This window comes from Aphelocoma coerulescens, chromosome 2, assembly GCF_041296385.1.
Source record: "Aphelocoma coerulescens isolate FSJ_1873_10779 chromosome 2, UR_Acoe_1.0, whole genome shotgun sequence".
NCBI lineage: Eukaryota > Metazoa > Chordata > Aves > Passeriformes > Corvidae > Aphelocoma > Aphelocoma coerulescens.
In genome coordinates this window covers 156,227,054-156,251,987 of record NC_091015.1, presented here as the reverse complement: position 1 = coordinate 156,251,987, position 24,934 = coordinate 156,227,054, and the positions used below count along the sequence as shown (strand labels likewise).

Here is a 24,934-nt window from a genome sequence, read left to right as displayed (position 1 = left end):
CTGAGGCCGCCGGCCACTTCCACGTCGTGCCTGTCGTGATTTCCGAAGCGGCAGCTCCAGGTCAAGGCCTGTCTGTCCCGGTGCTGGGCTCGCGGGAATAACTTCTGCGAGTGTTCCACCTTTTGGCAGACACTTTTCCGCGTCCGAGCTGCCTGCGAGCCCGTAGAGGGGTGTGGGATGGGGAAGTGGCTCCTGCGGTGGGCAGTGGGCACACCCGGGCTCAGGCTGGGCACACCCGGGCTCAGGCTGGGCCCAGGGGCCGCCCCCGTTGCGGGCAGAGCCCAGGAGCTGCGGTGGGGACACGGCAGGACCCCGGCCCCGCGTGCGGGAGACACACCAGTTTATGCACATTTACAGCTTTAGCGTTTTTACAAACCATAATCACATACACATAGGGCCCAAGGTGCAGGCCAAAACCTCAGTGGGTTTATTATTTTCCTTTAAGTATAGAAATAATCATACGTAACCTTCAAGACAATCACCAGAAAAAGGCAATTTTTCTCATCTACTCCCTCTGCCTCCAAGATAATCCTGGCCTGTTGCATCTTTCTCCCTTTGAAAATGAACGATGCCTCTTTTCCGCACTCTGCTGAGGGCTGCAGTGAGGATTTCCATGGACCCTGGCTGCTGCTAATGTGACTCTAGTTTCAGATGCAGAGGATGCTAAGGCAAAGATAACCCAGTACCTTTGGGCATTTAGGTCTTCATGTAATTTAATGAGAAGCAGAGAGGCTGTTCTCAGCCCCAGGTGACAAAAAGCTGCTGCCTGGGTCTGCCCAGTGCCAGTATTAGTTTAGATCCTCCCTCCCCTTCTTTCTCGTGAAATGAACCTGCTAATGTGTGTAACAACGACATGCATCTCCAGCAGCCTGTACTCCACACCCTCTTTGGGCCTTGGTTTCAGTGTTTGGCTCTTGATGGAAAGGATTTTTTTCTCTAATTGCAAATTTCCCTGCTGCAACTTGTAGAATCCACTTACACATCACTGACAAAACCAACATTTTAACAGTGGTTTGTTCTTCAAGTCAAGGCAGCCACCAAGAAAAATGAAGTATACAAATACCGCACATGCAGTGATTTAATGGTAAAAAGTGAGTTTATTTAGAAGTAACAAATAACAAGAAGTTTACAAACAACAGACATTTTCTAGCTAGCATTTTATTCTTATATAAAAATATCTCCCAAAATCTTTAGTAAACAGTCTATGATGCATCCTGAATCACACTATACATATTTAGCTTTTCACTGATTAATAATTTGAAAGTACAGCTAAGGTCCAGAGTAAAGCATCTCAAGGTGACCACGCTGTAGCTGGGATACGAGTTGGAGGGTGTCTGTTTTGGGCCTGTGCAGTGAGCCTTTGTCTGAGCCGCCGGACTTCTGCCATCAGCTCCCGCTCCTGGCGTGCCAGTTCTGCTCGGCTTCTGTTTAAAGACACTAAAGTGCAAGAAACTTGGAATTAACATTAGTGGTTTTCCAGAAACACTACAAATACCTGTTGGAAAGCAGACACCTCTGGCAGAGAAATGCTGGTTTTTGGTACCACTGGATGTGAGGCAGCCCTCAGACCGGTAAGAGCAAGTTCTTTGAAAGCAGTGCCTCTGTTTGGCTACCAGGTCAGATGCTAATGGGGGCTACAGTAGGTCCAGAGGTTCCCATTGCCTACAGACTTTTGTACATAAGGTGCACTGGATTTTAAACTGTGCTTTCACTGCAAGAGTGGCTAGGACAGACCAGCGGAAATGATTAGACTAATTCTTGACTATAACTCCCAGTCATATTTTATGAAAGACAGCTCTATGTCCTCTCAACATTCCCAAATCATACACAACTATGAACACAGGAAAAGCATAGGCAAGATGACCAAGTCAGAATGTGACTAAACTAGGTTGAGGTTTACTAGGACCACTCTCATAATGTGACATACTTCAGGCACTTCCTACCTGTGCCACCCCTGGTAGGAAAGGCATTTTCTGCAGGTGTGAAAGAGAACACAACAATAAACTGGTTTACTATCCACTAAACACCTACACAACTAATGACTCAATCACACAGTCAGGTGTTCCAGCAATGCTTCTGAAACTAAATGTGAAAGGGAGTCCTAACTTAGAAACTTACTGCGTGGTGATGATGCTAATGTAGACAACTCATTGAGATGGATGTTTCCAGACCTTGGCACCTGCTGGACTTCTACCCCTCTCTCTGTACACGTGGCCTTTAAATCACGCAGTCTCTCTGTGGGAAATGGAAAGAAGGATCCTTTGTAAATTAAAAATATTTAAGCTTCTAGTGAATTTTTCTAGCTGGAGGTAAAACAGTTTTTCTCCAGGAAGCAAAGCTAGAACAATCACCCACTCCAGCTAATGGCAAGTACAATTTGCTCAGAATTAGAGGTCAATACTCTTCGGGTCAAAGCTATGCATCACTGCATTTCATTTTACAGAATTACAGCTCTGTAATTTCATTAATTTCTTAAAATTCCTTTTAAGAAATTGCAGCTCTTCAAGAAATTACATGTGCTGTTTCTTCCTATGTAATTAATCTTCTGACAAATAGGCCACTAAGATTATATGGAATATGGCTACTCATGCTTGCAGTTTTAGGAGACACCCATTTTAATTATGCACAGTTGCAAATTACTCCATACTAAAACATTAGGTAAATAAGGACAAAGGCTGAAAAAGTTTGCCCAAAGCAACACTAACCACTTAACCCTAATATTAATCACTCATTTTATGTGAGCCTTGGAAATATGGTGGGGGGGATAGGAGAAATAACTGCAAAAACATATAAATGCAGCACTTGAGAAGGATGTACTGGCCAATTCTGGAAGCACATAAATGTGTTGGGGCTTGTTGGGGTTTTTTTTGAACAAACACTTGGAAAAGCCACTTCTTAGTATAATACTGTATGTCCTCACAGGATAGCACTATTTGACAGAAAATTTCTAACAGATGCAGTTTTACAGTTGTCTTAAGATGAACTAAACCTGTGCTCTTACAAAAATGCCATTTATATTGCTGCATCTGATAAATATCAAACCGAGATTTCTTTCCAAGATAGAACTGTTTCATGAAAGAATATTGCCAAAAAGCACTTGTGTAAAGGAGTTATGCTTAAGTTTATCCCAAATATTGGACAGTTCATTTGTTGTTGAATGCTTCATGTTGTTGCACGCCAACATCCACACAGACCTGTATTATCTACGTGCTCACCAGAACAGCCATCTTCCCTTTGCAGCTTCTCAGCCAATTCTAATGCATCGTTCATTTTGTCATCTAAGAACTGCTTCCTGTGCTCATCTGCAGCAGCAGCCACCTTCTGCTCTTCCTCCAGTTGAGCTTTTTTGTGTACAACGTCTTCCCACTGTGCAACAGAGACATTAAATGTCTTCAACAGATGTGTTGCAAGGAAAAAGCAACAAACAGAACCATCTGGATTATTACAGATTATGCTTCACCCTAAAATCAAAATATGTGAAGGTTTCATTTTGAAAAATGTCTCTTTCAAACACCTGGAGAAAGGTAAAAGTCTTGGGTCAGAGAAAAAAAAAGAGGAACTTACAGAAATAGGAATATGCTTTCCTAAGGCTGAAACATCCTTACCAATTCACTCTAGTGGTTCCAGAAACTCCAGTTGAAACAGAAAAGGAGATTTCTAACAAAATATTTCCCGGATACATTTCAGCTTTATGCTCTCCCTGGTACAGGCAAAAGAGTTACATTTTTGCCAGGCCCGCTTAGAAAAAGAAATTATGCAAATACCTTTTTTTCTTCTGTCTCCCTCATAGCCTTCAGGAGTTCAGCTTCTTTCACCCTGTTGTCATGCAGGAGCTTCACAATCTCTTGGTAGCACTTCTGCCGGTCCTGGTCATCGTGCCTGAGTCTCCGCTGCGCTTGCAGCCTCCAGTCGGTGTCAATGTGCTTCTGCTCAGCTTTGGCTAGATTTTCTTCAGCCACCTAATAAAACACCTTTCTTACCAGAAATTCAGTCTGTTCCAACTGCACAGCCTTACCTACAGACCAGGCAAGACAAACTGAGGTGTTCTCCAGTATCCCTGTCAGATGTCCCTGCTAGAGCCACTCATTAACAAGTTCAGCTAACATAAGATTGATACCTGAATGCCAATACTTTCACCCACAGCCATCTGCTTCCAAAAATCAAATGCTGTTTACAAAAATTCAGACCCATATGTTTATTTCTAGACAATATACAAATGCAGATGCCAAGCATATGGGCAGTGGGATAGCTGCAACTATTCTTCCAACTGCACAGTTACAAGTTCTGAGCTTGAAAATCTGAGCAATTCGTAATGTCAAGCTACACACATTCATTACTGTGATCTAGAAGACAGTTTCTACAGCTGATTTTCCTGCCAAGTACTACCAACTGAAATCTCCTTTGAGATTTCATTATGGTTACAAACAAAACACATTCCTTAACAGAAGGATGACTTGTTTTGAAAAGTACTTTGAGTCTTACATGCTAAGTTTTGAGAAGTAAAAAAAGAAGTATTTCTGGCAGGTCCAGTGAATTTCAACATTATATAGCTATTTGGACACTTCAGTCAGATTTTTGAAAACCTCAAAACTTAAAACATACAATCTTAATCTATTAGTATAGGTACCTAAAAATTAGATTTCTTTAGAAAATATTTCCATATTAACTTGAACTAGTTAATTGCAATCAAAATACTATGAACCAGTACTACTTGTATAAATTAGCATACTGACTCCCCAGAACACGTTAAGATCCAACTGTCTTACTGTATGAGCTTTCTGTATTTCTTCTCTATTTATTTCTATCAATCTCTGAACACGCTGATCTTCCAGATCCACCTTTCTTCGATGGGCATCCACCTCTTCTTTCATTTCCTTTGTAACTGCCTCTTGGTCTTGGATTAGATGCTGCCAAGCACACAAACAAAAATTGTTGCTAAGCTACTAGCTCACATTGGTAATTCCATCTCTTTAATATTTATTAAAATGTCATTAAACTAGTATTTGAATATATCCCCACATCTCATCCCACTACATATCATAACTGTCCAAGAAAGTCATAGACCCTATTGTTTCATCTGCTTGGAATTAGATGAAGCATGAGTCCTAACAGTGGCCTGAGTCATGACAGGGGATGTAATTTCATTCTCTGGATTACTGTGGAGAATAAAAGCAGAATTCCAACCTAAATAAAGTAGACTCATCATGAAAATATGGCAAATTTTAGCCAAAACGCTGAAATGTTTCACAAATATAAACTGTATTTCATGGCACTGAGTTTGTAATAAACACATCTGCGGCTTGACTGCAGAGATGATTTGCCAAGGTAGTACAACCCAACAGCAGATCCAGAAAAAGTACCACCTTTTCTTCATGTTCACCAGGGCACATCTACACAATTTTCTGGAAAAGTTGTAACCCCTTCCCAGGCCTGTGGGAATCTGTTGGGCAACTGAGGCAAAGTCAACAAACACGGCCTCTGAAGGTGGAGTAGGGACCCTCACTGATGGCAGCGAAACTGCAGGGAAAGCCTCTCTGCACAGACTCTTGTGGGCAAACAAGAGATCCTCAGCTAGTTAAATAACTGCTACCTTTCTAACCTAGAGAGGATGATCACTGTAGAATTAGTTCCCTGAGAGAGCTGACTTTACATGTACTGGAATACAAGTGAGCTTAGCCTGGTTTGTGTTATGTAGCCACAATACAGCTGCCTGCGTATTGAATAAATAAATGCTAACAGAAAGTTAGCCCAGTCACACTCAGTATGAATTATAAAAAGTATATGACCAAAAGCTTTAAAAAACCAAAATATGAGTTGACACATGTTTCAAAATGAGTCAGACAGCTGGATGTCTACTTCTCCTTTATTCCACTGGATCTACACATACTCAAGATGGGCACATGTAGCTATGATTTCTAAACACTTAGCTTAGATTTTTTAACCAAAATGAACATTTCTAAAGCCTTCCATTGGCATCCTTGCTTTTCAGTAATGTATAATAATTATTTATAATAATTAACTAATATTTAAACAGAATTACTGGTTAAAGTCCTTTATTACTGAATAGCCTTATTTCTGAATAAATCTGTCATTTCAGAAAGGAACTGCACATTCCCAATGAACCATCCACTCCTTTTTGCTTAATGATGTTGTTGGCAACTAGACATTTTTTCATCATCTACATCAATCTGCTATACTGTTCTCTCCAGAAAATGCAGATATGTCTGGATATCACAGATGAAAAGGTGGGAGTTTCTGGGATGAGGAACACATTGTTATACCCTTATTTCTTTTTTACATGTTCCTCACTTCCCTCAAGCAGCTGAGCCCACAGCTAAACCCTGCAGCAACCAAATGATACCTCGGCACAGAAGAATAAAATGGAGAGGATATGAGTATCTTCACCCAAAACTCCCCAAGAAAATAGTGAGTTCTGCTAATGTTTTTATTAAAAGGATTTATTCTAAAAAAAGTTATTAAAGAGGAAAAAGAGAAAAAACCAGACGCTCCTTTTCCTCACAAGGTCTGGTTGAATGAACACAATCAAATCCAAGAACTTCCAAGGAAGAACCATTAAATGTTTATATTTAATATGGTTCCCTAGTAATTACCTGTTCAAAACGCTGTTTTTGTGATTCAAGTTCCATCTGTTGTAGTACTATATCTTGAATAGCAGCAGCTGTTTCTTGCTTTCTCATAGATGCCTTGTGGAGAAGAGAAACACATGAAAATACAGTAAAGAAATTCTTCTGCTTTGAATAAACATTATCAAGAAGAATGTCCAAACCCCCATGCCCCTAAGTTCTGGTTAACTTTCTGTCATATGAAGAATGGGAAATATTGCATAACAAAAGCACAGGGCAAGGTGGATAAGCAGCATAGGAAGAGTTTCGCCTCCAGCCAAGCTATGTTAGGGAAATACCAGTCTTGAACTAATGCTAATAACCTGCCAGATGCAGCTCTGAATCGAGGAAGGAGTCTCTGAAGCCAGAATGCTGTGGAGGACAGTAGGCAGAAGGGGAAGTGGCCGCTTTGCACCTGGCAGAACCTGTGCTGAGCTGGAGCTAAGGAGTGTTACAGCACCCTGACTGCAGAAACAACCACACAGCTGCACTGTGCTCTGCAAAGTGTGTTGCTGAGACACAAGGAATAGCCCTGCAAAGGCTCAATTCATGCCCATGAGCTGCAAAAGCTTCCATTCTCAGCATCTGCATGCCATGGTGCCCGAGTTAGTAATTCAGAAGCAGAGCCAGGCCTGGCCAGAGGCCACTGCAGAGCCTCTCAATCAATGGCAGAGTTAATTTGCAATCTGAACGTACAGCCCACAGACAGCTGAGAATTCACTAGTCCTTTAAAGAGCCCATTACATTTTTCAATACTGCTAGTAATCAGTGAATCTGGCTTTTCTCAGGAATTTTGCCAGTTAAAGCAAGCCAGTGGAACATACTAAGTGCCAAATAAAACTGTTAAATTATGCATTTACCACTTATAGTAGTCCACCTCATGCTAAATACACCTCTAGGCTCACAAATCACAGTATATCAACTAAAATTTTAGTTATGCATTTTTTCCTTGTTTATTTTCACTATTAAACCTTATGGAAAAGAATTGCCTGAGTAGTACTCAACCTTTCTTGCAATTTCATCATCAAGACGTTTCAGTTCCATTTGAAGCTGATCTTGCTGGTAGTTCAGAAAACGCCTTCTAGAAGCATCTAGAAGTTGCAGTTCCTTTACTTTCAGTTCTGTTTTTGCAACAGCAAGCCTTCAAGGCCAAAATAAACAGAAATAAGGGAACCTGTATATGTAAAAGGTCAGTACCAAAGAGCACAAACATGCTGTGCAGTTAGCCATTAGTTACTATGAGCTCGTCTCTAACTTACAAAGCTTAGGACAGCTGCTTTCATTCCTGTAAATTGTCCAGTTTTCATTTATGAGACAAAATTAAATTCACAGACATACAAATATCTTCTAATGGCAATATAGTCCTGTACCCTGTCTCTGTTCCACTTTAATAAGTACTAGTTTAATGTTTCAATGATCCAAAACTGGAAACTACTCCTTAGAATAACTGCCAGTGTCCTGGTACCTCTTGCTGCACAAAATTAGTCCCAAGTTTATTTGGAAAATATCAAACTCTTTCAAGGAACAAAACCACAAAATCAAGAATTAGTTTGTTAATAAAGGCTTGCTGTCCTCTTTAAAAAAAACCTCTGTAGGTTACAGAGGTTTAGGAGATGTGCTCAAAAACGTAGTAGTTAGGGACATGGTTTAGTGGTGAACTTGGTGGCGCTGGGTTAACGGTGAGACTTGATGATCTTAAAGGTAATTTCCAACTTAAATGTTGCTGTGATTACCTGTAGCTGATCTAAGAAACTGTGGAGATGTTGAAATTCTCTTAAACCTTCCCAGCTGCAAAATGTACAAACTTACAGTGCAGCATCATTACTATCACAACTCTTTGCTCATCAACTGATACATAAAGCAGTCTTTTTTCTAGATCTGTTAGAAATACAAGACTGCGTACAGTCACTGATCCTATAAGCGACTCTCCTCTCTGCAGTGTGAGTCTGCCCACAGTGCAAGTCTGAAGTCTCAATGTGCAGACACACAGCAATTGACTCTTTAAGAGACTTTCCTATCCAAAGGAACCAGACAAATGGCTGGGAGTTGACACAAAAATATGAAGTGACTTGACCTTAATCTCCTGTATTCCCTCAAGGGAGTCATAGGTGAGGCAGTAATACAACCCAAATCACTTAATTCCCCCACCAAAATATGACCCATCAGACCACAGTTATCCCACATTACAATTTATACAAATTAGTGGTTATTTGTCCTTTACTCATGGTTAAAAATGTAATAGCAGGATACAGTAGCCAGACCCCTAATGTTTCTTATATTCTAATACCTCTGCCGCTGTTCTGCCAACCTCTCCTCTTCTTCCAGTAGGATTTTTCGCCTCTGTTCTTGAGCTTCTCGAAGTAATTTCTGCTTTCGATACCAGACTTCATCTTCTGCTTTCTGTTCCTGTGCTTTGGCTGCTGATTCATGTGCTAATTGTCTAAATGGAAGGAGGTCACATGTTAATCATTCAAACCAAATATCAAGAAATTACTTGATTACTTTGAAATTGATAACAGTACTAGCAAAGAACTGCTCAAATGAGGTGACATAAAAGAACATGGCATCCCCTTCATAGTGACAAAGTACATGAGGAAAAGTTACAATATTGACTGTTAGAGACAACAGGGCATTACAGATGAGTGCAGGTACTTCCTTCCTTGCATTCTTAACAAAACCTGGTTTCTAAGGGTGCCTTTTTGTCATGGTACCCACTGATTTCAATAGCAACCTAAGAACTCCTGGCCCTTCAAACTTGGATCCCACAATGTCAAAAGAAGTTTAGGCTCAGGCTATGAGCTTCCAAGTTTTTGGTGACTTGTGGCCCAGTATTTTCTGCTAATTAGCAAACATTTTCTATTTAAGGTAAGACTGACAATTTAACTTAAAACCATGTCAAACCAAGCAACTCTCAACCTTTAGCAGCTATTTAAAGTCCTTTTCCTGAATTTTCTTGTCTCTCTTCTCAAGCATACACATTACAACATACAAAGACAATTATGTCCACCTGTCCCTCCCAGTCTGAGACTGTCTTCAATTTTCCACTAATACCTCTCTCGCAAGTATTCAATTTCATCCTGTCTGATCTTCTCCCGTTCCTGAGCTTTATAATCCACAACGAATGTGGGATATTTATTAAATACAGGGTACTGTTCTTTTGTAAGTGGTGTGAAGTCATCAAGCATACGCTGTGGATGGATATCCAGTGGTGTAGCCTCCATAAGATGATAGGCTTCCTTAATCACAACATTAATGTCCACGTTGTTACGATGATGAAAGAAATACTGTAAGAGACATGCTGCCATTTACATTCTACTCAAGATTATGCACTTTAATATATTTTTACATAAATATATATTTATTTTTAATATACATTTTTGGAAATAATCAGGAAAATTAGCAAGATCTATATTTCAACAGTTAATTTTAAAATTTTTTTAGGTTTTCCCTACCAATTCATAAAACATCACCAGCTCAAGTGACTTGAGCCAAACTTCTTCAAGGTGTGAAAGTACGCTCTAGTTCTTTTCCTTGTCTTCAAATGGCAGCTGTGTAAGGGATCTGGGAAGCTAGGTGCCAGTTCAGTGTCCAGCAGCCCACACAGTGACTCCTACCACTGGATAAACCTGCCTCGACTTTCAGTGTTCAACCATGAAGCTCGCAAGTTTCTCTTCTTGCAGGACTATTCTTCCTGTCAAAGATCTTAGCCACCAAGAAAATCACTAAATGGTCATTATTAAACATTAGCAATAATGTTATTTGCTTGACGTCAGTCAAATGACTGCTCATAAGCACATTTTAAAGGTGGAACCCTTTGTTTGCCTACAGAGATATTTCATAAGAAAAAAATCCTCTTCCCATGTAACATTAAACATAAGGAAACATTTTAATTTAGCTGCAGAGAACATCCAATAATACTGCCTAATTTTCAAAATCGGACAGGAGGATAATGGAACAACATAACAGAATTATTGTGTATTGTCTCCAGAGGGAGAAGTCCATACCAGATCTTCAAAAAAGAGACAGAATTATTTTGTGGTTGATGAACTATTGAAATTTAAAAAATGCCTTTTAATGACATTAGAAAGCTTATGAAAGCTTTTAAATCTCTCCTTGCATGAAACTGCAGGAAATTGCTCAATGTTTTATTCATTTATTGTGTCTTTGTCAAGTACCAGATGATGTATTAATATATTAAGGTGGAAATGGATCTCCTTGTAACCTGTCTTACAACAGATACAATGTTTTACATGTCTTTTCCACATGATTGACTTAAACATGAAGATGTTTACCTCAAAATCTGCTGCTTGATAACAGTGGAGCAAGGGAGCTCTGGAACATATAATATAGGCAACGACAACCATTAGAAAGTATGAAGGATGGTTGGAGAAAATATTGTCGAAGACTTTCAGCCATTCTTCTCTTGTTAGAACCTCAGATAAGAGTGTTTCTAGGAGAGGCCAAGCATAAACCTAAATTATTTGGGAAAATTGACAAAATAATCCATTAGTACAATTTTACCATCCCTCTTAAAGAAATAATATGATTTTTCTTGCCTTATACCAAGAATCTGTTAATTTATGAAAGAAAGAGGAAATAAACCTGAACATTTCAAGATAAGTTTCCTTACCCTCTCTAAACATTCAATGGTAATCTGGGGTGATTATAAATACTTTTCTTATTTCACTGGATGTCTAAATGTTCTGTTTAGATTTGTGAAGCTAAAATCATCCTTAATGATAAACAGGGATTACAAAATAAATTCATCACACCTATATCCATGTAAAAAAAAATACACTTATAATTAGATTAGTAGATTTTTAAGCAATGTGGACTTGAAAGCAAAAAACTTCTAAAGAACTACAGTAGCATATATATGATCATGGACAAGGAAAAACAACAGGTAAGCAATGATACATTTACACTCCCACATAATTCACTGTTATTTAATGAAAACTCCCCCAAACTAGAAATACATCAAAATAAAAGACAAGCACACTATTATTCACTACGGTATATTTTTGTATACAAAAGCTGTCTAGAATATTACCTGTGAAGTCACATTGTATTTTATTAAATGCTGAAGTAGTTCTTTGTCATGATGTGCCAAAACATTTTCCATCATACCAAGGACATTAACTGGAGGATTGGGAAAGTACTCAAACCAGTGCTGACAAAAATTAACTGAAAGAGAGTAAGAAGATGAACACAATCCACTGTAATCCAGAGTGAAAGACTCATGACAACCTTAAAGTTCGGTTATAAAGCTCATGCGTTTAAGAGGTCGTTTCAGGCAGCAAAACCTATTTAAGATATTCCATATCTTCTCTTTCCTAGTATTCCTAAACCATTCCCACAGTACACTGCTCCTCCAGCTGCACTGGCATGAGTTTTTGTGTCAGTACACAGTGAACCAGACTGAAGAACTAATCTGGCTCAAATATAAAATGAAAAAAAGTCTGTGAGCTGTGGGACTAAGGCATGGGAGGCAGATGGAAATACTTCTGTCTCACAAAACTACAGCCTGGACTGAGTAATTTTTAACCTACTAAGAATAATTTCAGTAAACTTGGATACTTATTCACCAACAGCATGTGGTTGCAAAGTGGGCATGTATGCTTGGCAGCACATATCTTCTGTAGATTTAGCAGCAGCTGCAACAGCTAATTTAAGTGTAAAGCACTTTAATTTAGAATGTTTCTTCAGAATACAGCCACAGCCAGTGTTCAGACAAATGCCTAGTTTTGAGTTACCACATGCTCAGTACAACTAAACAGAGTAAAACCTTGAAAGAGATCATTCCCTGTTGACTGGAAGCAGGTGACAGGTGGGGTGGGTGGCTGTGACTACTCTTCCCATGTCTCAGAGACTTAATTATTATAACATAATTATGCTAGATACATTTGGGCTTGCAAATGCTAGATACATTTTGATTAGACTTTACAAACAAACACCGTTAAAATTGCTAACTTTTTGCTAGAAACACTGCAAAAGGTTTTTAAGCTCCATATTAATTCCTGGTAACACCTTGGTGGCCTCTTAGGAAATACCTTATGCATTTCAGCAGGGAAATCTCTTTTGTGTTGGAAAGCTTAAACATGTTGCAGCATATTGGAGTTTATAAAATCATTGCTTACCAACTACTGTAGCAACAACTTCAAAGCAGATCAGCTGGTTGTTCTGGAATAATTTTACAAATGGGAATGCTAGCAAAGGCATGTAAGGTGTCTCAGCAAAGATAGCAGACCAGTGAGCTAGAGCTGACAAGGTCCTGTACACAGAGGCAAACAAAGGTGTAGAAAACATCGGTCCAAAACCAAACAAAAATATAGTATGTATTTTACAACCACAACAGAGAAAGATTGTGAACTTTAAGACAGATGCAGGATTGTATGAGTTATCAAAGCAAAACTGCATGAGGGCATTACTATTTCATTTTAGAATTTTCCTTACAGCTGATTCCAGCTACTGGATACATTTCAGATGACTATATGAAAATAAAAATCCATAATATTTAAATTGATACAAATATATATTTTACCTCTGTAGAACTCTCAGCAGTTTCCTACTTTTGATGGGATACTCTTTCTGAATATTTATGAACGCACTGTGGATTCCCCTATCTATCAGGCTACTGAATGCCAAGTGGTTTTCAGGAAGTTGTAATAAGGAACGCCAAACAAACATCCTGCAATTAAAATGCAGCCTTAGTCAAGCACAGGCCAGTAAACACAAGCAATTTTATTTTGTGCAAGCATGAACATGCACACAAAAAATACCTGTACTTAGCTGGATATTCTCCAAATCCTTTCAGTAAGGCCCGCAGACGTTTCTTGTTTAATCCACCTGGCAATTCATTCTACAAAACATGGTATCAACAGTAAATGTAACCATTTTCTCTTTCTTTGCACTCTTAATTTATTAGAGTGGCTAAATATTGAAGTTTCTCACATAGTGTAAAAAAAAATCAAGTATGTATTGCTATCTGTAACACAGTCCTAGGTACTTCAACAACAAACAAAAGATAATTCAAAACATCATTTATTGTCTCCTAAACTCAAAGAACAGCTGCCACCGATTTCAGTCAGAAGCAGATCAGACCCAAACTGACTGAACTATGTACTACTAAATGATGGATGCAGCAAACCATAAAGAATACTGACATAAGAAATAGATCATATGGTGACACATAAACAGGAAGATAGATATAGATATAGAAATATATACACATATAAGGCACATGATAAAGACAGAAAATGGCACAGTGATGACAGAGGGGAACAAATGTAATAGTAATTCATCTTCTAAATAATTAAGAAAAAAAGGAAATGGATTCTAGGCAGATATTTTAGAGGTGCCAATTTGCTTTCTGCAGGGAAGCAGATCAGATCTAGCAAATATCCAAATGTGTCACAAGTTGCTTGAACAACTGCAGAGGTACCCCAAGCTGACTGGAGGCAGCTCTGGCTGTGTCACATACTGTAGGAGTATGGGCTAAACAGAGAGAGAAGATGGTACTAAAATTTCCTTAATGCCTGCTCTGCTCAAATATCCAAGTGTATCAGTGCCTGAATTTATATTTTAAAGCAAATGGCAATGAAATATAAATGCTGCAGACTGAAGGACAAAATATTTGCAACTTCTTCCCACCTCTTTATTTTCAAGTGATGTATTTGCTTGCAGTTTTAGCAATCTGCTTTGAATTTTGCTTCCTTTGGATGTCCATGGCCCCTTTGACCCTCCAGAAGTCACTTTTGTTATCAGTTTATTTGCCTCTGATATGTACTTGGGCCCATCTTGTACCACTTTCAACATGGATGGTGGAGGCTAGTATTAAGTGCAAATACCTTGGTTAAAATCTTGTAAAACAGATTACACAGAAATATAATTTGTTGTTTACCTCTATTTTATGTGCCACATTTTTGAGTTTGATGGCCATAGAAAGAAGAATAGAAACACATTTGTACTGTAAATAAATACATATAGATTGTATACTCCTGAAAAACAATGTCCATGAATAAAACTGCCCTAACTATGAGAAGGTTTATGTTGCTTCCAAGCTAACTCAAACACCGTGTTATTTCCTTTCCTTAGCAAACAGTCAAATATAATTGGGATAGTATAGATGTGTATCATGTACTGTCCAGGTTATTTACTTTAGTGTGTTTCTCAGTGTCATTAAAATACTTTGCATTTCTATAGCACCAGTTAAAAGAATACAGAAGACCTTTACAAACTTTAATTAGTCTTCAGTGTCAGGCAGGTATTCATTAATTCAATGCTGGAGATTGTGAAAGCAAGTGACAAAGTGGATATCCCAGTTCATGTCAAACCGTCAGCAAAAGTGCAAATGGAATGCATGTGACATCTTTACACATCCTTCCTCAGCTCCAACTCCATCATTATCCAGAGCTTGTTACTGTTTACTTCAAAGACATAGTGATTAAAGATACATGGAATTCTGTATTTAGAAACCTGACTCCCATTAATAAATTAATGTAATAAAATAAGAACTGGTATTTAGAATGTTTGTTATTTAGGAAGGATTAGGAGTGTATGATTGTGCCATAAATGATGGGTGCTGGTATCCAATAACATGGTAAGAAGAACAAAATCACAGTAACAAAAGTACCATTCATGCCCACAGTTTAAGAGAGCGTTAGCTGCAAAACATTTCCTATAGGAAATGGAACAGAAAAGGCACAATTATTCTGTTTCCATCTCCCCCAAAACACCATTACAAAAAGAAACTGCTGGAGACAAATTGCTGTAGAAAGAAATACCATCTCCCTCTTCTTCCAACACCAGTAACACAGTGATATATATACCTTAAAAACATCAAATTACCTGTCAGACTGGAGGAACTATGAAAGAAGCTGTACAAATCACTGTTTCTTTATTTGTGTTGTTAAATATGGCACTTCAACACGTCTGCAAACTACTGCTGATGCAAAAGATATGCAGACAAATATCAACTTTAAGGGGAATAAAGCTGCTGTTTCAAGAAATGTAAAATACCTTATTTCCTTCTTGAGTCAAAGCTTGGACACTGTATAAGTTAAGGCTTCCATTTTCCATTACTGAGGCAATATACTGTCCATTGGGGCTAATCACTGCTGTACTAATTCCCTCTTCAGGACTCCCAATGTCAAAAAGAAGTTTGCATGTTTCTATATTGATAAATCTCATAACATTATCTTGACTTAACACTCCAAGGACCTATAAGTTAAAAGGATTCATCCATTAATACTACCAATGTAAAACAAAGTGGAATACCCAATTCAGCAGTGACATTCCATTAAACTAAAGGAGCAATTGAGCAAAGATTCAGCACAGTAACTTTCTTTTTGTATCTTGTGAGCCCATATCCCCAGTGCCACCCGAAAGCCCTCCAAGTATAGGTGTTGAACCAACTAACCAAATACTCCTGTCTTAAGCTTTATAAAAAACTGACCTGACTGGAGCCCCCATCAAAACTGCCAGGGAGGAATTCCAGATGACGGACAGCTCGCACTTTCTCAGGCATCTGGATTATCCTTATCAACCGCTTTGATTCCAAACACCATAAGTGAAGATGATTTGATTTCCCACCAGCTACCAAAGTGCGACCATCCCTGGATCACAGATGAGGTAATGTTTCCATCAGCATAGTATAATTTAAATTAGGGTTAGCTAAAGAGAGAGATTGTTCATTTTATTCTATGCCCTCAAATCACTTTTGCATCTGCCATTATTTCTGTGATACTCTCCTGAAAGAACAAAATAAAATAGCTCCTAAATAATAAAATTTGCTTTAGTAAAGGATAGTTTAAACCTTGGTGGTCACTAAAAATCAACCTATTTTATTTCAACTGCTATGAGACTATAATAAAAACTGCTACTGATCCTTGCTGAAAGTATCAGTCACAGCAGAGTTCAAAAGCTTACCACAGTATATAGCTCAATACTTTCATAAAATACTACTAATAAAGAAAGAGAACCTGTTTAAAACCATGATTTTTTTAGTCTGCCTTTAGAATGTTTAAAATAGCAATTTACCTGGTTACTGCAAACACCTTATAAAATAATACAGAACCTTCTACAGGAGTTGGCAACTGGTATTTACAGTGAAGAGTATCAAATTCCCATGCAAAAACAGAATTATCTTTGAAACAGCTGAGAATGGTGTTACTCAATGGAAGAAAAAAAACCTGGAAGAATATGGAAAAGAAAAAAAAATGGGATGTTGTCAAGGAAATACATTTTAAATTAACCAAAGTGCATGGCAAAATAAAACATGGTAGGTGTGGCTATTACTGTAACTGTGCAAGGCTTGGATCTCACAGGGAACCGGTCCCTGTTCCCTGTGACAGTCTAGAGAGGAGCTTGCTCTCCTTGCACTGGTTAAAACTTGTTGTACCCTTTGCTAAGCCAGTTTAACTCACTGAAATAATTTAAATTTTATCTGTCTTATTTTTATGACTGTAAAACTTTATTGTTTCTGATGAGGGCCAGAAAGGACACAATATAAACGCTGGGGACATCACTGGCTGAGATTAAGTCAGTGCTACAAAGTTCATAGTTTTGGTCTGAATGATCTCGGGGCCTTGAAAATCTTGAAATACAGATATATGGGTTGGGTTTCATCTTAGTGACTGAAAGTTGGACATTCAGGCCAAATGAGTCACTTGACAGTGAGCAAAAGTAACCTGTGGGGAAAAGAGTCATCTCAGCTACCAGAGTCATTTATCTTCAGACAGAGCTGTCTGTCCTCCTTCAGGGACCCTGAGGAAGACTAGACAATGAATTGAGAGAAGATGAATGAAGTTTAAATTTTGGTAAACTGGAGTATCAAATAGTTGCTAATTTTCTGCTTTGCTATAGAAAAATACCACAGGATGGTCACAGGCAGCTGTTGAATCAACGGTGTTTTGGAAATGGACATTGTAGATGTGTTTGTCTTCTTTTCATCTGTCTCACCTGCTGTCTGTTCACTCTGCACCTCAGTCTCTGTGTTTTTAAATTACCTTTGCCCCATGCCAACCTAATAGAAGGTGTATGTTGGAGTGCAACTGGGCTTAAGTGGCATCAAAAAGTACAAGATTAGTGTGACACTGCTACATTGGCCCACAGAGCAAGCAAGAATCCATCTTTGCACCCTGAGTGTCAGGCCTGCAGTCTAATAATAAACCTGAACTTCAGTAAAGCACTTACTCATCTGTATGTCTTAGATTGTAGCATGAGAATAAGTACCATTATTCTAAAGACAGAAAAATGGAATCTAGATCATTTGCATAATGTCCTATAAGAAATGGTAGCACCAAACCAAGACAGCAGGCACTTAATTCCCAAATGGGATCTGTTAATTCAATCATAATCGCTGTTTGGCTTTAAAGGCTGTTTCCATACTGCAACATCCTGATCCTACCAAATTCCAAGAGCCATTTACCAATAAGAAGTCCCTACACACAGCCTACACAAAGAAAGGTAGAGCAGTAGAAAAATCTTGTGTCCACTAAAGAAATGCCTGCCTCTTTGGAGGGAAGATGTTATATTTATTTTAGCAACACACAACAGTTTTAATAAACAAACAAAAATTTATGGATGATCTTTCACAGTAATTGCTGGATGACTATTTTAAGCTGACAGAATTTCTGCCTGACCCAGAACTGGGTGAGGATACTCAAATGAATAGCCTGGGTCTCTGCAAAAGCAGCATGGCTTTTTAGTGGCCAGCCTGACGAGAACCTTGGTCTGAAGTGGTGTTTGTCAGATTATTCACTGCAGGGCAGCACGTTTGCAAGCCATGCTCAGGCACTGTGTCAGAACTTTCTGTAGTACTTAGACCAAAGTGTGACATTTGGTGGCGCAGGCAGACCTGTTTAAAGAGTGTAATGCTAAGGGAGAACTACTTAAACCACTCCCTGACACAAACATGTCATCCTTCTCAACCCATGCTGTTCCAGTGTGTCTGTGCAGCAAACAGAAGCAAAGAAACCACTAGGCTGAAAAGCAGGAATTTCTTTATTCTGAGTTCCTTTTCAGGCTTGTTTGTTCCCACATTCAGTGTTTTGCATGCATACACAGAAGAGCTGTGGAAGAAGAAGCTGAATGGGGCAGGTGGTGGTGACTGAAGTTACCATTATGACACCAAAACTGTTTTTTTAACAACACCCTTAAATCCCACTATCATTCAGGTTGGAATCAATCTACACAGGTCCTCTGAGCCCACCCTAGGCTACGGCAAGGTCAACCTAGAAGATGGTTCCAACTTCCAAGTTAAATTTGGTTAGTCAAGGTCATATCCAAGCAAGTTTTGAGTATCTCTGAAGATGGAGGTTCCTTAAAAGTTCACAGCAGACCTCTGCAATTATTGAGTTATGATTTCAGTGGTCTGGGTGATGTGATAGGATGAGAGTTAGGATGATATGCCCAAAGAAGACAAAAAAGATTCAGCTGTATTTTAAAGACTATTTACAAGTAATGTGATTTTAATATGTGATGTTATACCTCCTGTGGTGTGCTTGTTCACCCTTTAGCAGTTGCTCTTTACTCACCTTTTGTATGCCCACAGACTGACGAACATTCAGCTTTCTTATTCTTTGAAAGGTGTCCAAGTCCCACAGTTGAGCTGTATCAGTGGAAGTAGTGATGGCATACTTGCCAGAGCCATGGACAGAGATGGAAGACACTGAAGAATCATGGCCTCTCATCCAACTAACTAGCTCCTGGGTTCCTGCAGAAGTTGATGAAAATGATAGGAAAGTCATTCAAAGTGGAACAGCTACTACTTTAATCTTTATTGTCAACACTATACCGTGAAAGAGACTTTTAAGCATAACTAGTATATAACCATTTGCCATCACAGCCCAACAAACAAGAAACAAAGGTCTCAGTCTTCAAACAGCTATTAAACCATAGAGAGGCACAACTTTCTCCTCATTTCCAAATAACCAATTTTATAAGTTATGCTCAGTTCTGCACAGAAAGCTAACTTGCACAGACTTGTTTAATTTAGCCTAAAAATCAGTCTTAAAAAGTCATGAACAATGTGATCAGTGAAGTTCAGCATGCCTCATAGAATATCTGATGTGAACACCCACAGAAGCTGAGACTGAATGTTCTAGTTAGAATTCTGCACTTGTTTTTACTTGTGGACAGAATGTGTGAATGATTACACAACTATTTACAGGTGCAAAGAAGAAAGGTTTAATGAGAACGGGCTATGACTATAGAAAGGCAGAGTCAGAAAGCAACAGCTCATTAATCTTTTAGAATCCAAAACATTTTTATGCTGTGCACTGCATTCTAAGGAAATGGTTCCTCTGACTACATTGTCTCCCACTTGTGACTGCATGACCACTAATCTTCCCTCAGCAACCAAACTGCACTTGTGGCAATTACAGTGTTTACATTGGGTGGTTTGCCTGGCAGCCCATGGGGTGGTTCCAGCTACTGCTGTGCCATCAAAGATAGGAAATGGCTACAAAGCAGCTCATAAAGACTAACAGTCAAACTTTCTGCTGTGCTTACAGACAATGGAGTACTTAAAGCTATCATCACCTGAGAGGTGACATGGGATTAGAGAGTCTTCTAAAGAAGGGGATGGAGCCCATCAAGTAACTACTGTCTAATACTCCCTAAGAATAGTTCACCCAGTACCAACTTAGGTGAGTACCATTTATATTTTAGAATATTCTTCAGTATGACTTGATAGTGCATCCAAATGTCTTAAGTTTGGTCTTCCTGTTGTTGAAAATAAGAGAAAAAGTGCAGAGGATTTCAGACTTCGACTCTTCCTCTATTTTGAGGAACATTGTGTTACATTAAAAATCTTCACAGATAATCTCAAACTCTAAAACTGTAGATGAGTGATTCCTACAGCTTTTTAAAAAGACTGAAATTCAGATTATATTTGGATAGAATGGAGACATTTCAACTGCATTTTCTGATAGGTAAAGAATAATTTATGAAGAATGAATTGTTACTGCCCTTTAACATTTAACTTCTAATCAAGACAGAGACACATAGCTGTGAAGTTAATTTTTAATATTGCTTTTGAATACGGATATAGAACTACTTGAATACTCAAAAGTATTGACATTTAGTGTACATTGTCACTTTGTTCAAGTATTTTACTGTAAATATAGTTAAGAACTTGTTCAGTTGCAAACTAACATACTGTCAACTGGCTTTGGTTTTAATGGAGTACCTCATTCTAAGCAAACATTTAAGAAAAAGGTAACATACATAACTACAGTCCTGTGGTGGACTTCAGTTAAACAGATGCCTGTGTGACTCAGTGGGAATAAAGAACTTTGGCAAAGCAAAGGGTTCATTTAGGTTCATTTACCCACAGGACTATAACCAACATGAGCCCAAACTTTTCTTTGTCAGACATATGGCATGAAATACACAGTATGATTTCCATAAAACAAACTATCCAAAAATTTAAGATCAAAACTAAAATTATGTAAGTTTTCATGCCAATACAGATAGCATTTAAGTTTTGAAATTACTCCTTACCTGTATCAAAGCACTTAACAGAATAATCTGCCAAAGCCACAAGGAACTCTGTCTTTCTGCGAAGATTAAATGCCAAAGCAGTGCAAGCTTGCATTGTTCTCTGAACAAGGTTGAACCTATTTAAAAATACATATTCTCATTGTGTTAGGAAACTTTGGTTCATTTAACGTGAAGTAAAATAACTTAATTGGTTTCAATATATTTCACAGAGAGAAAAAATAAATCAACTCAAAAGAACGGGGTAAGTAAATCATATCCAATTATAATAGATCTAAAGATCAGTGCTAATATTTTAAAACTCAGTAGTAAAAAGCTAAATGACTGGTTGATGTCTTTCTGCAAATGAAAACACTAGGTCTAGTCTACTGTAATTCATGGCTCATTCATTGATCCGTTTGCCAAAGAATAACTTCTTGTGGTAGCACTTAAGTTCTGTGGCATTGCTGTTCTGTTTAGTTACAAGCCTCTGATCTTTTTGAGCAGCTAAACGAATGAAATAACATTTAAGGAGCCTACACGACACGCTGGGTTGTAGTCTCAGCCCTGAGCAAACTATTATCCATTTAAAACTATCGAGTTAAAACCCAACCTGTGGGATCCTGTCCAGGCAACTTCCATGCCCCTGAATGCTACAGATGTCTCAGACAATTAAAAAGTCCTGACTTTTTTACCTTTACCTTACCTGTTCCCATTCAAGTCAAAAACGTATATATTCCCTTGGCGGTCTCCAGCAAGGAGAGAATCCCCAGAACTGTCAAAAGCCACATTCAGAAAATGTATTGTCTTTGAATGGTACCCTTGGACACTGCGAATGATGTTTACTATAACTCTGGGAAGAAAGCCAGAAAAACAACCACGCTTAGGATCATTTTATTACCATGTATATTTGCAAGACATAGGATTAAAATGTTTCTATCTTATGATTTTACAAATCTGATATTCCATGTTCTATGAAAAATCTTCCAGGAAATCCATGTATTTCTAATATAAAAAATATACTACAGAGGAAGTAATTCACTGGGTTGGAAGGTAGGTAGGGGGAAATTCACCATTCACAATCCTTTTGTGTGGTTCCTGGTTACCTGATTTCCACTATTAATGAATAACACTAATAACATATGCTGATATATCATCTACCAACGAATCTGAAAGCCCAATTCAACACTCAGCAAGGAACCTGGCTCATCATTACCACTGCAAAGAAACGTTCTAGAAAACTAAGAAGTTGTGCATTACTGTAAGAAACCACTCTGATTAGGTGTGGGAAAAATCAGTTTTAGTATCACTTCTTTTCACAGTCTTCAAAAGCATGGGGATTATTAAGCTTGGAAAAGAGAAGGCTCTGGGGTAATCTAATTGTGGTCTTCCAGTACTTGAAGGGAGCCTACAAGAAAGGTAGGGAGACTTTTTACAGGGGCCTGGAATGACAAGACAAAGACGAATGGCTTCAAACTGAAAGAGAGGTTTAGATTAGGTTTAGACATTAGGAAAAAATTCTTTATTGTGAGGATGGTGAGATACTGAATCAGGCTCCCCAAAGAAGTTCTGGATGCTCCAATGCTGGAAGTATTCAAGGCCAGGCTGGATGGTGCTCTGAGCAACCCGGTCTAGTGGAAGGCCCATGGCAGAAGAGTTGGAACTACGTGATCTTTAAGCTCCCTTCCACTCCAAACCATTCTATGATTCTATGAAGAAAGCCTTGTTTATTACTATTCATCTGAGATATTATAAAAAAAAAGTTTGCAGTTGTCCATTTCTATCCTTGTAGGATGCTGTCCACATAATATGGAGCCAGATGCAGAAATGTGCAGAGTAAGCTGTAAGAGGAAGGTTTTCCCAGGAAGTAGGACATCAAGATTTGGAAGATCTGCTACTCTTGGATTTACTGCCTAACACTAAGCAAGCCAATCATTTTGTATTATCATGTGGATGTAAATTCACAGTTAAACTAAACACCTAAAACTGTGCAGGATATTGGCAGGCTGATTAAAGACTGCAGAGCACTTGCAGAATGCTCTGACCATGGTTATACAAAATGCTGATAGCTCTCTGAGATGCAGAATATGCTACTCAGCACTTGCATGGGGCTGTGGGGGCATGTTACAAAGTCTGAGTGAACACCAGAACAAGAGTCATACAGCCATGGTGCAGACTAGAGATAGAACTAATTGCACCTCACTGTTAAGCCTATTCTTTTCTTCAATAAAAGGGCCATAAAAATGAAACTAGAAAGATATTTTAAATTATAATTAAAATCTAATAATGTGTGTGTGGGGTTATGACATTAAAGACCCTAACAAATGAAGTATGACTTCTGCTTCTAAAACCACGCTGAAACGCAAGTACTTATCACCGCAGCTACAGTATCTCCCAAGACCTTCACAACGTCGCTCTCTGCCTTTCAGAAGTTTTCCTGCCACTAAACTAACCCAGCAGAACAGTTAGGAGTTCACGGCGCTGCATCCAGAGGCCCCCAGGGCAGAGGAACCCAAAGCAGCATTTGTGCTGCTGCTTTTCAGCTTGGACCAGGCAGTATTTACATAGCATACCACACTGCGATTAAACTCCGGCAATTCCCCCATGGCATTTTATTCAATACCACCAAAACCGAAGCACTCAACTGGGGTAAGTGCCCAGCCAAACTGTAAGCAGCCTGAGCACGGAGGTTTCACAGCACCCTCGAGGACCTGCTCCGCTTTCAAGAGAGCATGTCATTAGTACACGTAAGTATCTCAAAGGTGGGTGCCAAGAGGATGGTGCCAGACTCTTTTTGGTGCCAGCGACAGGACGAGGAGCATTGGCCTTAAACTAAACCACAAGACGTTTCACCTCTACAGGAGGAAGAACTTCTTTACGTTGAGGATGGCAGAGCACTGAACAGGCTGCCCAGGGAGGTCGTGGAGTCTCCCTCTCTGGAGACATTCCAAACCCACCTGGACGCCCTTCCACGTAACCTGCTTTAAGTGGCCCTGCCTTGGCAGCGGGGTTGGACTGGATGATCTCCAGAAGTCCCTTCCAACTCTAACGATTCTGTAGTTCAAGGGGAACGTGCTGCTTCGTTACCTAACCGGGTATCCTCGGGCTGCCCCTTCAACTACCCTGCAGAGGCTCAGGTGGGCCCGGGCCAGCCCTGCCCCGTCCTCCCGCTCCTCTCGGGCAGCCGCTCCCCCCGGCCCGTCCCCGTTACCCCCGCGGTGCGGCCGCCCCGGCCCTGCGGGTCCAGACGGGCCCCTGCCGCCGCTCGCCCAGATCGCAGCGCTCCATCCCCGCCCGGCGCCGCCGCTCCCGCGCTGCCCTCAGAGCTCCGCCCACGCTCCAAACCGGGGGGCCCCGTACACGTGGTACAGCCCGCTCCCGCTTCACCAATGGAGAGGAGCCGGAAGGGAGGCGAGGGCTCTCCCCGCAGATGTCGGGGAATGGAACCGCCCCAACTCCGGCCTCGCGGGCTGCTGGGAGTTGTAGTTTTCCTCGCGGGCGTCGGGCGGGGGCCTGGATGGGAACGGGAGAGCGGAGCGCGGCCAGCGCCGGGCACTGAACTAAAAACGAATCAAAACGTCGCGTCCTTGCAGGTAGATGTGTTTATAACGCAGTGCAATAGGTCACCCACAAACACAGCTATCGCAGGCGCAGGCCTTGCTGCCGTTCCCTCCTGTTTCCCGCGCCCCTGCATTACAAGCTCCTCCTGGGGAAGGGACCGCTCACTGGCACGGCGACCCCGTCGCCCGGCAGCGGCGGCTCGCTCCCCGTTCCGCCTCCGGGGCGGGACCGCTGGCGGCCGGGGCGGGGCCGGAAGTAGCGCGGCGGCT

The 24,934-nt window shown here is 39.9% G+C and overlaps 1 protein-coding gene and 1 long non-coding RNA gene across 3 annotated transcripts; one reads left to right on the top strand and one right to left on the bottom strand.

Moving 5' to 3' along the window:
- Positions 1-1,077: 1,077 nt before the first annotated feature.
- TBC1D31 (TBC1 domain family member 31) lies at positions 1,078-24,819 on the bottom strand. Of its 2 annotated transcripts, none has more exons than XM_069005416.1 (22): positions 24,316-24,819; positions 21,811-21,957; positions 21,129-21,244; positions 19,160-19,338; positions 16,662-16,813; positions 16,078-16,237; positions 15,642-15,842; positions 14,274-14,450; positions 13,403-13,482; positions 13,165-13,311; positions 12,761-12,894; positions 11,674-11,807; positions 10,916-11,095; positions 9,675-9,907; positions 8,911-9,063; positions 7,629-7,764; positions 6,612-6,704; positions 4,767-4,907; positions 3,765-3,959; positions 3,195-3,366; positions 2,119-2,235; positions 1,078-1,437 (listed from the first exon to the last, which is right to left on the bottom strand). In XM_069005416.1, exons 1-22 carry the CDS (start codon positions 24,390-24,392, stop codon positions 1,292-1,294), a joined length of 3,270 nt encoding a protein of 1,089 aa, XP_068861517.1. In that variant the 5' UTR covers positions 24,393-24,819; the 3' UTR covers positions 1,078-1,291. The 2 variants fall into 2 exon arrangements, with proteins under 2 accessions (XP_068861517.1, XP_068861518.1); XM_069005417.1 differs by having other exon boundaries at positions 3,216-3,366; positions 24,316-24,817.
- Positions 20,008-24,262, top strand: LOC138105439 (uncharacterized). The gene is made up of 3 exons (XR_011148471.1): positions 20,008-20,272; positions 21,338-21,369; positions 22,897-24,262. It is a non-coding gene; the product is annotated as an uncharacterized lncRNA (long non-coding RNA).
- Positions 24,820-24,934: the final 115 nt, after the last annotated feature.

Coding starts and splice junctions, on each gene's coding strand:
- TBC1D31 (XM_069005416.1), bottom strand. CDS start 24,392: ATGGAGCGCTGCGATCTGGGCGAGCGGCGGCAGGGGCCCGTCTGGACC. Junction 15,843..16,077: donor TTGATGGGGGCTCCAGTCAG/GTCAGTTTTTTA, acceptor TTTAACTTATAG/GTCCTTGGAGTGTTAAGTCA. Junction 9,064..9,674: donor ATTGAATACTTGCGAGAGAG/GTATTAGTGGAA, acceptor CCTTCCATTTAG/ACAATTAGCACATGAATCAG.